The 12,512-nt window shown below is 40.7% G+C and overlaps 1 protein-coding gene across 8 annotated transcripts in view; it reads left to right on the top strand.

Annotated features, from left to right (window-relative positions):
- The first annotated feature begins 298 nt into the window (after positions 1-298).
- PIK3R3 (phosphoinositide-3-kinase regulatory subunit 3) overlaps positions 299-12,512 on the top strand; it is a 96,704-nt gene continuing 84,490 nt past the window's right edge. For 2 of the 8 annotated variants that reach the window (XM_017974688.4, XM_078331614.1), the window contains exons 1-2: positions 299-431; positions 1,204-1,363. In XM_017974688.4, coding sequence (XP_017830177.1) covers positions 1,258-1,363 — 106 coding nt within the window. In that variant the 5' untranslated portion in view covers positions 299-431; positions 1,204-1,257. Of the gene's footprint in view, positions 517-1,203; positions 1,456-2,360; positions 2,580-12,512 lie in introns of those variants that run through there. The other 6 variants (XM_078331615.1, XM_035251324.3, XM_035251322.3 and 3 more) reach the window with 6 other exon arrangements.

Raw genomic sequence — 12,512 nt, 5'->3', positions numbered from 1 at the left:
TCCTGTTCTTTTCTTTTCCCCTTCTGCCTTTGTCCCGCTTAGTAACTGGGCTTTGACCAATCGCCGCCTTACCGGCCGGCGCCGGCTGTCTCCTGATTGGCCCGCTTGGGGCGCGCAGCCGTCTCCCGCTCCTTCGCAGGAGCAAGGCAGACAAAAGACGCAGGCTCCAGGCTCCGGCAACCGGCCTCAGCCAATCACTACCCACCTTGTCTGTCTCCCCCCTCGCCGTTCCCTCCCCGCCTGCCTCGCGTGCTCCCGGCACTGACTCCTGGAGTGCGGCCAGCGCCCGGACCGTACCATTCTGATTGAAGCTGGGGGAGAGCGCAGATGGCTGACTGGGGAGCCGAAGCCTAGAGAGCGGTGGGGAGTTCTGAAAGTCGAGATGGAGGGCAGGGTTTTGAACATATTCTCAGGCACCTGACAGAATCCCGGTACATCGAGGCGGGACAGCGTGGAAGGGCCGGTGGTGATGCCTGCTTTCCCCCCTCCCGGCGCGGTTGGGTGGCGCCTCAGCGGGTGGGCAGCTTGGGGTGGGGAGGGTGTCCCCTCCGCGCCGTTAAATTGAAACTCTAGTGGCTAGAGTCAGGGCAGAGCTTGAGGGCAGCTGGTGTAGGCGGGTTGCGATTTAGACCCCAGCGGGGCGCCGAGACTAGCCGAACTGACTGGACATTCCTGCCGGTCCCATTCCCGAGGTTGCTGCAGCTTCGGTTCCGAGCCCGACCGGAGCAGAGCCCGAGTCCCGGCCCCTGGGGGATTCGCTGTCTGCAGACCAGTGGGACCCCGAAACTTGAACGCAATCTCCAACCCCGTTTTTATGCCTTCCTTTGTCACTTTCCCGGCTTTCTCCCAACGTGTTCTTTTTTTCCTCTTCATTCTCCCTGCTCGGAAGAACACAAAAGTGGCTTCCGAGGAAAGATTTGGAGGTGGTGGGAGCTTTTCTCTCCGGAGAGCAACTGTGTAGAAAGGATTTTTGGGAAGCCGCTTTTTAACACCTCTGCCCTCGGTCCCCCAAGCCTCTCTGTAACCCTCTGAGGAGAAAGCACGTAGCTTGAAAGTTCGGGAGCATTTTGTTGGGTGCTGTAGGAGAGGGAGAGGTCCCTGTTCTGGTAGTTTGGCTGGACTAGTACTGGCCGTTGGAAACCCCGAAGTACGTTTCCGTGTGGAACTTTTGCAGATACATATTTTTAAATTTTTTAATGCCAGATTAAAAATACACGCCTTCTATATATCTCCTGACGACCTGCCCCTGACAGCGCTATGTACAATACGGTGTGGAGTATGGACCGCGATGACGCAGACTGGAGGGAGGTGATGATGCCCTATTCGACAGAACTGATATTTTATATTGAAATGGATCCTCCAGGTACTTGGGAGAAAAAAAAGAATCTCGTGATGGGTCTCATTTGTATTTACCAAGAGCTTGGTGTGATGTTTTCAGGGCCGAAGTATTCCTAGGTGCGTTAGATTAGGGATGAGGGGAAGGTTTGCAGTTACAGCTGCGGTAAAACTGCTTCTGGGTTACTCGTTTAAAGTTTGCAGTTAGGACCCTGAATCTATTGTCCTGCGAAGGTGGGGGTGGGGGCTGGAAGTGGGGGTGGGGAGAGAGACCCCTTTTAAAAATTCTCATTATTTTTTACTTTGCCTTTGCGTGTTGTTCAGGTTTTTCTTGTGCCCTCCACTTTTATTTATTTGTTTATTTTTCAATTAAAGACTCTTCTACCTGCAAAAGATGTTTTATATCCCAGGCTGGAAGCCAGTCTTCCCCTTTGGGCAAATTCTTGAAAGCTTGTCGTTTCATACGTTTGTCTAATTTGGTTCGTTGTGTTTTTCCCCTTTTAACTTCTGAAACTGAGTTGCCTATGTGATTATTCATTGTAAGGCTCCCTTTTTCTCTTGCAGAAACAAATGCCGGTTAGTGATTTTTTTAGGGATTGGGCGTTCGTATTCAGCCATGGTCTTAGTCTGAGGTTTTCCTTCTCAGAAGGTAGTTGCTCAGAGAGATCTACGTGCAATATTATGTTACTCTTTAATTTAATGATGATTTAACTTAATTTGTGGGATAGGGTTTATTTAATATAACTTCAATTCCTAGAGTAAAACAAAATCAGGGAACCTTTCTCTTTCCTGTGAATATGTGGTATGTACATATGTGTTCCTATACACATGACGTAAAGTATACATATATAGTACTATATTTTTACTTTAAGCGTTGTATGACGCTATTACAGACATTTTGCGTATCTGGTAGGAAAGGAAAAGGAAGGCAAAATGGAAAAGTTGGCTTTTTTTTTTCTTTAAAGTCTACCTCATTTTATGATTATTAGCTGTCAGATTTTCTCAAACCCCGTTTGCAATTACAGATGGTGCTTTATGTAATGATTCTGGATAAGTAGAGGGCCTTTATGACTCCTTGTTTCTGTTGAGGATGAATTCTTTATGATTTTAAAACACGTTATGGCTAAGCCTACAGAATAAATGTGTGTCATTGGGGAACCTCGCTTATTATAAGACTATTTTTGGAAACATTTGAAAGGATTCGAGCCATGCAAGTGGGAAGAAGTGTAACTGTCTTGTAGAAGGTATGTAGAAATCCTTTCCTGTGTCCTTGCAAACAGTAAATTATCCTGCTTTTTTTTTTTCAGTTAGTCATAGTGTTACATGATGCTGTACTAAAAACTAATATTGAATAAACCTTTTTCACTCTTGATGATCACTTAGTATTTTTTTCTTTTCCTTCATTTCAGAGCCTTCTTTATTTGCTTTTATAATTATGACTGCAATCAGGATGCAGCTTTTTAGTGTTTTGCAAAGTTTGTAAGATTTGCCACCCATCTATTGTGTCTTTCCCCCTTTGTTTCCCCCTAATGGTAAAAGCATATTAGATACATTTTTCATACATGTGATTGGAAATTTAGTACATCACTGGTACTTTTATTGTAAAAACTAAGGTTAATAATTCTAGATTTCTGTTACAAGAATTACATATTCAAACTGCCTTAGAATTATATTGCATTATATAGTATCTTGCCTTGCAGACATACAAAGGGAATTTGTTGGGTGGGAGGTGAGTAGGGAGGAGGGGAGAAAATGAAGAATGCACTATGGTTTAAATATATTAGCCCAGTAGAAAAATACTGGCCAAGTGGAGTCAAGTTGTCCAAAAATAATTTTAAGAAAAGTTGACTGTTATATGGAGATGTGGGTCTTATAAGGTTGTATAGAAAATTCTGATCCAAACTTCATTTTCCATGGAAATAAACTTTTGAATTTAAAATGTTCATCCTTGAATGAAATTGTGAGTACTGAGATTCTATTGAGAATACTGAAAAGATACATATGCTGTTCTTTATTACCCCTTTTGTAGCTTTAATGTAGAGTATGGTTAGTTATTCCTAGTAGCTTTTTAAAAATGAAGCATACTTGAGTATGCTGAAACATTACCTATGAAGTGAATGGTTTTTTATGGAGATAGTGTGAATGGCAATCTTGTTTTATGTGATAAATTAAGTTTTCGAAACATTTAAAAACTACATCATTGGTGAAGCTGTTGCAGCTTGTTTTGTACATTTTTCCTAGCTCCCAACCCAGATCAAGCTCTTATTATTTCATTCCTGGACTGCTGTGATAGCGAACTAACTGCTCTCCCATTTCTACTCTGTTCAAGCCAGGGTAATGTTAAGAGTATCATCTGATGATTTATCTTACAATGATAAATCTTCCAGTGGTTTAAAAACCTCCCAATGGCTTCCCTTTGCCTACCAAAAACAAACAAAAAACCCCGATTGCATACCTTGTCGTATAAGTCCCTCTGTTTTTGCTTCCAATCTAATTTTCTAGTTCATTCTCTTCCTGGTGTCTGTCATAAATTCTGTAGAAGCAATTTTGTATTTGCTGTTCCTTGAATATATGCTTTTTCCTCTTTCTGGGATGCCTTTCATTTGCAGTAATCACATGTTGAAATCTTATATATATGTGTCTTTAGGACCCAGGTCAGATGCCTTCGGTGTCAGAATATGTTCTCTTAAACCCTTCTGTTAAAAATCATCCCTCCTTCCTTTTGCCTCCCTCTTCTAGCGCTTCTTCCTCCTCTTCTTTTTTTTTTGAGATGGTCTCACTCTGTTGCCCAGGCTGGAGTGCAGTGGTACGATCTTGGCTCACTGCAACCTCCACCTACTGAGTTCAAGTGATTCTCCTGCCTCAGCCTTCCGAGTAGCAGGGATTACAGGCATGCACCACCACACCAGCTAATTTTTGTAGTTTTAGTAGAGACAGGGTTTCACCAGGCTAGTCTCGAACTCACGACCTTAGGTGATCTGCCCGCCTCAGCCTCTCAAAGTGCTGGGATTACAGGCATGAGCCACCATGCCCAGCCTACTCTTCTAGTACTTCTCAGATGAAATTTTTTCCATTCTGTCTAGAGGAGCTACTTATGTATACTTCTCCCTATGAAATTGGCTTCCCACCTGGTCCTGAGCTTCTTAGCTTGCCCAGGGTCTTGCAAGTAGTAGACAATTTAATCAGTATATGTTGAATTAATAAATAAGGAGCATTGTTTCCTTCTAGTCTTTAGGTGCCTTTCTACTTAAGGTCCTTGTTCAACTCATTGCTTGGCTATTGCAGCAGCCTAGGGTTAAATAACTTTTAAATTAGACATTTGTTGACTTAGGGCCCTTACTGTAATGGTGCCAGTATTTTTAATATTTTTTTGCATCTTTATTTTATTTTCGAGACAGTCTCACTGTGTTGCCTAGTCTGGAGTGCAGTGGTGCCGTCTCGGCTCACTGCAACATCCATGTCCTGGGTTCAAAGGATTCTCGTGCTTCAGCCTCCTGAGTAACTGGGAGTACAGGCACGCGCTGCCATGCCTGGCTAATTTTTGTATTTTTAGTAGAAATGGGAGTTTCACCATGTTGGCCAGGCTGGTCCTGAATTCCTTGCCTCGAGCAATCTGCCCATATTGGACTCCCAAAATGCTGGGATTACAGACGTGAGCCACCACGCCTAGCCTTTCATCTTAATTTTAGACTGAACCATAAATGCAAAATTTTATCTATTATTGCTTCTAGTGGCTTCAAAAACTATTTTGCAAAGGTGCTTCCCTCTAGCCTATCATTTCAATACTTACATTATTATGCATCCTGAAGTTTTCTAATAACTGCATGGATTGGTGTATCTACTGTCGTAGTAATGTGTAAGTTGAATCCAATTGGGAGTTTAATGTGTTAATGTTTGTGTATTTTCTGGCAGCAGTAGATATACTGAACTGTTCAGATGAAACATACAACTTTTTATTGTTGGCTAGGTGTGGTGGCTCATGCCTATACTCCCAGTGTGCTTTGGGAGCCCAAGGCAGGAGGATCATTTGAGGTCAGGAGGTCTGGACCAGAACACTTTGTAGAGATGCAGTTTCTATAAAACCACAGCAACAAAACTTCTATTGTAGAAATGTTAATATTGTAGTACAGAGAATTGCCTATAAGCATCTTTGTTAGTCTTGCTATGAATTTGGGAATTGGGATTATTCTGTAACAAAGCTGGATAGAGGTCTCTCAAAGAGCCTCACCTTCGGTCTTTTGAGGATTAACTATACACAGCTGATCATAACTCATGCACAAAGGTTGTACCTAGTGGTGTGTTAGCTCTGCACTTTAGTTTTTACGTTGTTTTCATTTTAGGAAAATGTAATAAATTCCTTTTGAAATTAGTGGATAATTCTTGTTTAAAGTTGTTGGCTGTTTTTTGTTCTTATCTAGACAGACTTCTGAAATTATTATTTTTTGAGGCAGGGTCTCACCTTTGTTGCCCAGGCTGGAATACAGTGGTGTGATCATGGCTCACTGCAGCCTCAACCTCCTGGGCTCAAATGATTCTTCCACCTCAGCCTCTTGAGTAGGTGAGACTATAAGGTGCTTCCTACCACACCCAGCTAATGTTTTAAAAAATTATTTTTGGTAGAGGCAGGGTTTTGCCGTGTTGCCTGGCTGGTCTTGAACTCCTGGACTCAAGTGATCTGTCTGCCTCAGTCTCCCAAAATGCTGGGATTACGGGCATGAGCCATAGCACCCAGCCTGAAATTATCTTTCCTTCTGTAGATAATTAGAAAATGAAAAGTTTTGTTTGGCAAAACATGAATATAGGAAAGTCTAAAAAAGTGGTTCTCAATTTTTTATTGGTCTCAGTGCCCCTTTTAGACTTAAAAAAGTAGAGGACCTCAAAGAGCTTCTCTTTAAGTGGATTATATCTATTGATATTTGTAGTATTAGAATAAAACTGAAAAATTAAAATATATTTAATTCATTAAAAAGTAATAAAGCATTGTACATGTGGCTTTTTTTCCTCTTATTTTCTTCTTTTTTCTTTCTTTCTTTTCGAGACAGGGTCTTGCTTTGTTTGTCCAGGCTGGTCTTAAACTCCTGGCTCAAGTGACCCTTCTGCCTCAGCCTCCCTCTGCCACCACGCCTGGCAAACATGTTAGCATAACTTTTCTAAATGAAAAAAGTAACTATATTTTCTAAAAAACAAAAAGAATTCGTGGGAAGAGTGGCATTGACATCTTTACCATCCAGCTTCATAGAAGACTTTTTTTTTTTTTTTTTTTTGAGACTGGGTCTCACTCTGTTCCCCAGACTGGAGTGCAGTGGCTTGATCTCAGCTCACCGTAACCTCAACCTCCCAGGCTCACACGATTCTCCTGCCTCAGCCTCCTCTGTAGCTGGGATTACAGGCACCCACCATCACGTGTGGGTGATTTTTGTAGTTTTAGTAGAGACGGGGTTTCATCATGTTGGCCAGGGTGGTCTTGAGCTCCTGACTCCAAATGATCCACCACGTCAGCCTCCCAAAGTGCTGGGCTCGGCCAATAGAAGACATTTAAATTCCCTTGTCTGCTCCTGCATTTAGTCTGTTGAGATATTTACAGGTTATAACCTGAGGTAAACTCCACTGTATAGTTATAAAAGAATGAGAGTGAAAATGGCAATTAATGTCTTAGTGATACTATGAAAATAGTTCTGACCTCTTGGACTCTCTGAAGGGCCTTTGGAATTCTGGGTCACGTTTTGAGACCTATTAGTCTAGCAGTTAGACTGCATAGTTTGGTGGACAGCCTGGTAAAGTATCTTCTGACTTTGAAGCCAGACACAAAGGTTGTTCTAAGAAGCTTATTTGCTTACCCTGACATACTTGGTATTTTCAACCCTGCAAAATTTAGATTACCATTTTGGTGGAAAACTGGTACACTGGCCCTATGGTTGGGGAAAATATCTGCTGAGCGCTACATTGAAGAAATAGGTCATCTGCCACTTCATGATTCTTGCTGTTAACAGGTTAAGTAGCCTTCTGTGGTTGAGTTTTTATTTTTAACCCTGAACATTTGGTTTCATCTTATAAAAATGGTTCTCCTGTGTGTGGTAAGATGTTTCTTTTATGATCTAGGTGTCAGTTTTTTTTTTTTTTTTGAGGCGGGGTTTCGCTCTTGTTTCCCAGGCTGGAGTGCAATGGCGCGATCTCGGCTCACCGCAGCCTCCGCCTCCTGGGTTCAGGCAATTCTCCTGCCTCAGCCTCCTGAGTAGCAGTGATTACAGGCACGCGCCACCATGCCCAGCTAATTTTTTGTATCTTTAGTAGAGACGGGGTTTCACCATGTTGACCTGGATGGTCTCGATCTCTTGACCTCGTGATCCACCCGCCTCGGCCTCCCAAAGTGCTGGGATTACAGGCTTGAGCCACCGCGCCCGGCCTCTAGGTGTCAGTTTTTAATGATATTGTCATTTGGGACAAATGGTAGTATAATCAAATGATGTAAAAGCCATGCCAGTTTTTTTGTCTTCTTATTGAAAAAGATTAGTCATTGCTTTCATTTCATATATTATAATGTATAGTGTATACGACTATGTTTCACTAGAAGTATGGTGATTCTCCCATTTGATAATGCTTTTAAAATTTATTCTTATTGTTTTGATGTGGAATACTTTAAATTTTTCTTAGAGTGTAGAAAAGATAGGACATGTTTATGATTGCCGTTTTAACAAGACAGGTAGAAAAATATAAATGTATCTATGTGATATCATGTACTTTTTTTATTGGTATTAAAGGGGGAGACAGCCTGAGTGTAGTGGAAGGAACAGAGGCCTTGGAAATAGTTGACATAGATTACAAAACTGGCTTTGCTTCTTATCCTGCCCAGTGTTATATGGCCAGTACTTAACCTCTCTGTACATCTGTTTTTTGTGAAATTGAACTAATAATACCTACCTTTGCAGAGTTGTGGGAATTACATGTATGTTATCAATATCTAGTATAGTAATTGACATAGTGTGTACCCAGTAAGTGTAGGTTGTATTTAGAGTTTATTATTGATAACATGTAGTTATCCGTGACTACCTCTTTGGGTACTCTTGCAGTCAAAACCTTTGAGCTATTTTGCCCCATTCTTTTCCTTCCCAGTGTTTACTGGGGCCACATCTTATTCATTTTGTTTTTTGGAATTGTTCTCTAGGGTCTTTTCTAGTTAATAATATTTCATGAGTCTATGGAAATGTCAACTCAAGTCATCTTTTCCTTTTAGTTTCTATTGCCCTTGTCCAGTTCCTCAATAACTCACCTTAGAAATGATTTGTAATGAAGGGAATAGTTGTTAACATTTGTTGAATAATTATTATAGTCCAAGAACTATGTTAAATGCTTTTATATGTATTCTTTTAGCCACATAACAACCTTATAAACTTGGCACTATAATTATTCCACTTTACAGACAGGAAACTGAGACTTAGGTTTAGTAACTTACCAAGTAGCAGAGCAGGTCTGTCTGCCTAACTAAAGCCCAGGTTCTTAACCGGCACTTCCTAACTGGTTGCTCTTTTTCTGATTTCTTCTTCCCCTTCCCTATAAGTTTGTCCTGAATTCTTCAGCCAGATTAGTCCTACTGAAATGTTATTTTAATTGTTTTGCTGTCCTTCCCAAAAATAATCAGCAGCTCTTCATTTCTTTTAGATAGAGATCATCTTAAACTTGGCATACATGGTCTTTGTAATATGGCACCAACTTGTATATTTATAACTTTATTTCTAATTTTCTATTTGTATTTCTCTTCTAGTCTAATTTCTTCCAGCCCGATACCCTTGCTCATTCCTATCTCCAAGCTTTTGGAGAATGATTATACCTTGCTCATTCATATCTCCAAGCTTTTGCTTAAGCTTCTTCCTATGTAGAATATGCCCATCCAACCATGATCTTTAAATCAAGATTCTGTCTGAGTCCCCCTTCCTTTTTAAAACTTTCTCCAAAAATTCTAGCACTGCACCTTTTTATATGTAGCATAACCTCTGTTATTTTCACATGGAATCATATGTTAAATTATGATACTTATTTCATGAATATAATCTATCTCCCAAACAAGATAAGTTTCTTGAGGTCAGACTCAAGACTGTATTTCTGTCATATCTTTTTTTATTTTATTTATTTATTTTTCTTGAGATAGGGTCTCACTTTGTCACTGAGGCTGGGATGTAGTGGCTCACTGCAGCCTAAACTTCTGGGCTCAAGTGATCCTCCCACCTCGGCCTCCTGAGTAACTGGCACTACAGGCATTTGCCACCATTTCCAGCTTCTATCTGTTTTCCTATACAGCCAGTGCCCAAGTATTTTGTTAAATTTTAGGCCCGTGGATCTAACTAGCCTGATTTTGTGACTTAAGCTTTAAAATGTTAATAATATTTATTATTAGCACGTGACCTCTAAACTTATGAAGATAATTGGCTGGGCACTTATTATAACAAAGGAAATAATGAAAAAATGCAATACTTAATGTCATTAGCAAAATCATATGGTTTTGAGTAAAAGTTGATTTTGAAACTTTGAATAATTAGAAATGAGTAGGTTGGGCGCAGTTGCAGGCGCCTGTAATCTCAGCACTTTGGGGGGCCAAGGTGGGTAGATCATTTGAGGTCAGAAGTTCTGGCCAACGTGGTGAAACCCCATCTCTACTAAAAATACAAAAATTAGCCAGGCGTGGTGGCGGGAACCTATAGTCCCAGCTACTCAGGAGGCTGAGGCAGGAGAATCGCTTGAACCCTGGAGACAGGGGTTCAGCAAGCTAAGATGCCTCCATTGCACTCCAGCTTGGGCGACAGAGCCAGACTCTGTCTCAAAAAAGAAATGAGTAATAAGTTTTTCACAGTATATTAGGGACAAATGGAGACTTTTAAGTTACCCAGTGTGTTATTATGCCAATTAATTTTAGCGTGTGTAAGACTTGACTTTTAACAAGGTAAAGTGAGCTATCAAGCCTTATTAAAGATCAGTTTCCACATTGCTTGCCCATATGTGTTGTATGTGTTGTTCCTTGTGCATATTTGCAAATTCACATAAAGTAAGAGGGTTATCTCATTTTCTTTTTCTTTTTTTTTTTTTGAGACAGGATCTTGCTCTGTTGCCTAGGCTGAAGTGCAGTGGCATGATCACAACTCACTGCAGCCTCAACCTCCTGGACTCAAGTGGTCTCGCACTTCAGCTTCCCAAGTATCTAGGCTACAGGCATGCACCACTATGCCTGGATAATTTTCAAAGTTCATTATTTTAATAAAAGATGGAGTAGTCTATGTCCAACCTGCCAAATCATACCATTTTGCATATCCCATATCAATATGAAAACTGCCCTGTGACTTGGTATTGATGAACCAACACAAAGCCAAAGTCAATACCATCAACCCTTATCCATACTTGGACTTCCTGTCTGATGTTCTGTTTGTGGGCCAGATTGCCTGTCCTTGTCTCAGGGTATGCGACAACAAATCCAGAGCATGCAGCTATGCAGTCTTAAATACTTACTGTAATAGTTTGTATTTGTTAATTTACTTTATATATATATATATATATATATATATATATATATTTTTTTTTTTTTTAAATAGAGATGGAGTCTTGCCAGGTTGCCCAGGCTGGTCTCAAACTCCTGGGTTCAAGCTGTTCTCCCACCTCACGCTCCCAAAGTGCTGGGATTACAGGTGTGAGCCACCATGCTCAGCCAGTATTTATTTATTTATTGAGATGGAATCTCAGTCTGTCACTAGGCTGGAGTGCGGTATGATCTTGGTTCACTGCAACCAGCACCTCCCAGATTCAAGCAATTCCCGAGCCTCAGCCTTCCAGGTAGCTGGGATTATAGGCGCACACCACCATGCCCAGTTAATTTTTTGTATTTTAGTAGAAGCTGGGTTTCACCATGTTGGCCAGGCTGGTCTCGAACTCCTGACTTCATGATTCTTCTGCCTTGGCCTCCCAAAATGCTGGGATTACAGGCGTGAGCCACCACACTTGGCCAAATTTATTTGCTAAATTGTCATTATTTATTCGTGCAACATGATGTTTTGAAGTATATGCATACTGTGGAATGGCTAAATCTAGCCAATCAACAAATGTACCATCTGTCTCTTGACCTTGTGATCTGCCCGCCTTGGCCTTCCAAAGTACTGGAACTAACTACAGGTGTGAGCTACTGCACCTGGCCTACTTTTAAACTTAAGAAAAATTCAATTATGAATTAAAATTAAAAATCTGAATATTGCTTTGAAAAAGGTCTTGTTAAAAGAATTATTGTGCTGGAAATATATTGCTTTAGATTCTGTTCTTACATATATATTAGGCTTTTTTCCCCCCCATAGAGTATAGAGTGACCTTTTTACAACAGAGTTACTCCATATGGTCTAATTTATATTGAACTTCTAATAGGGATTTATAGAATTAACCACAAACATTTTTTCTGATATTCGTTCTGGGATGTATTTTATAAAAAGTATTTAATTCATATGTTTTCAGCTGCAAACAACAGAACTAATTCAAAATGGCTTTAAAAATAATAAATTTTATCTTCTCATTTAATAGAGTCACTTGATTTCAGCAGCTCAATAATGTCAGTAAAAACCCATATTTTGGTCAGGTGAGGTGGATCATGCCTGTAATCCCAGCATTTTGGGAGGCCAGGGTGGATGGATCATGAGGTCAGAAGTTTGAGACCAGCCTGACCAACATAGTGAAACCCCATCTCTACAAAAAATACAAAAATTAGCCGGGTGTGATGGTGCATGCCTGTAATCCCAGCTATTTGGGAGGCTGAGGCAGGAGAATCACTTGAACCTAGGAGGCGGAGGTTGTGGTGAGCTGAGATCTCGCCAGTGCACTTCAGCCTGGGAAACAAGAGCAAAACTCCATCTCAAGAAAAAAAAAAAAAAACAACCCTTATATTTTGATTAGCCATATATTGCTCAGTTCTGCCATCCTTGAGACTGGCTTCATCCTCAGGCTAGTAGCAAAATGATTGCAGTGATTCCAGGCATCACATTCATAAACAACAACTTCTAAAAGAAGAAGAAAAAGATCTCTTCTGAGCCACTGTTTTTGGGTACAGGAAACTCTCCAAAAACCTCTAGCAAAGTTCTTTTTCATCTTTTTGGCCAGAATTGGGTCATAGGCTAGTTCCTGAACCAATCACCAGTGATTACCCTTAAGTTAATCTC

This window comes from Callithrix jacchus, chromosome 7, assembly GCF_049354715.1.
Source record: "Callithrix jacchus isolate 240 chromosome 7, calJac240_pri, whole genome shotgun sequence".
Lineage (NCBI taxonomy): Eukaryota > Metazoa > Chordata > Mammalia > Primates > Cebidae > Callithrix > Callithrix jacchus.
The sequence above is the reverse complement of the archived record's forward strand: the minus strand, read 5'-3'. Positions and strand labels throughout refer to the sequence as shown.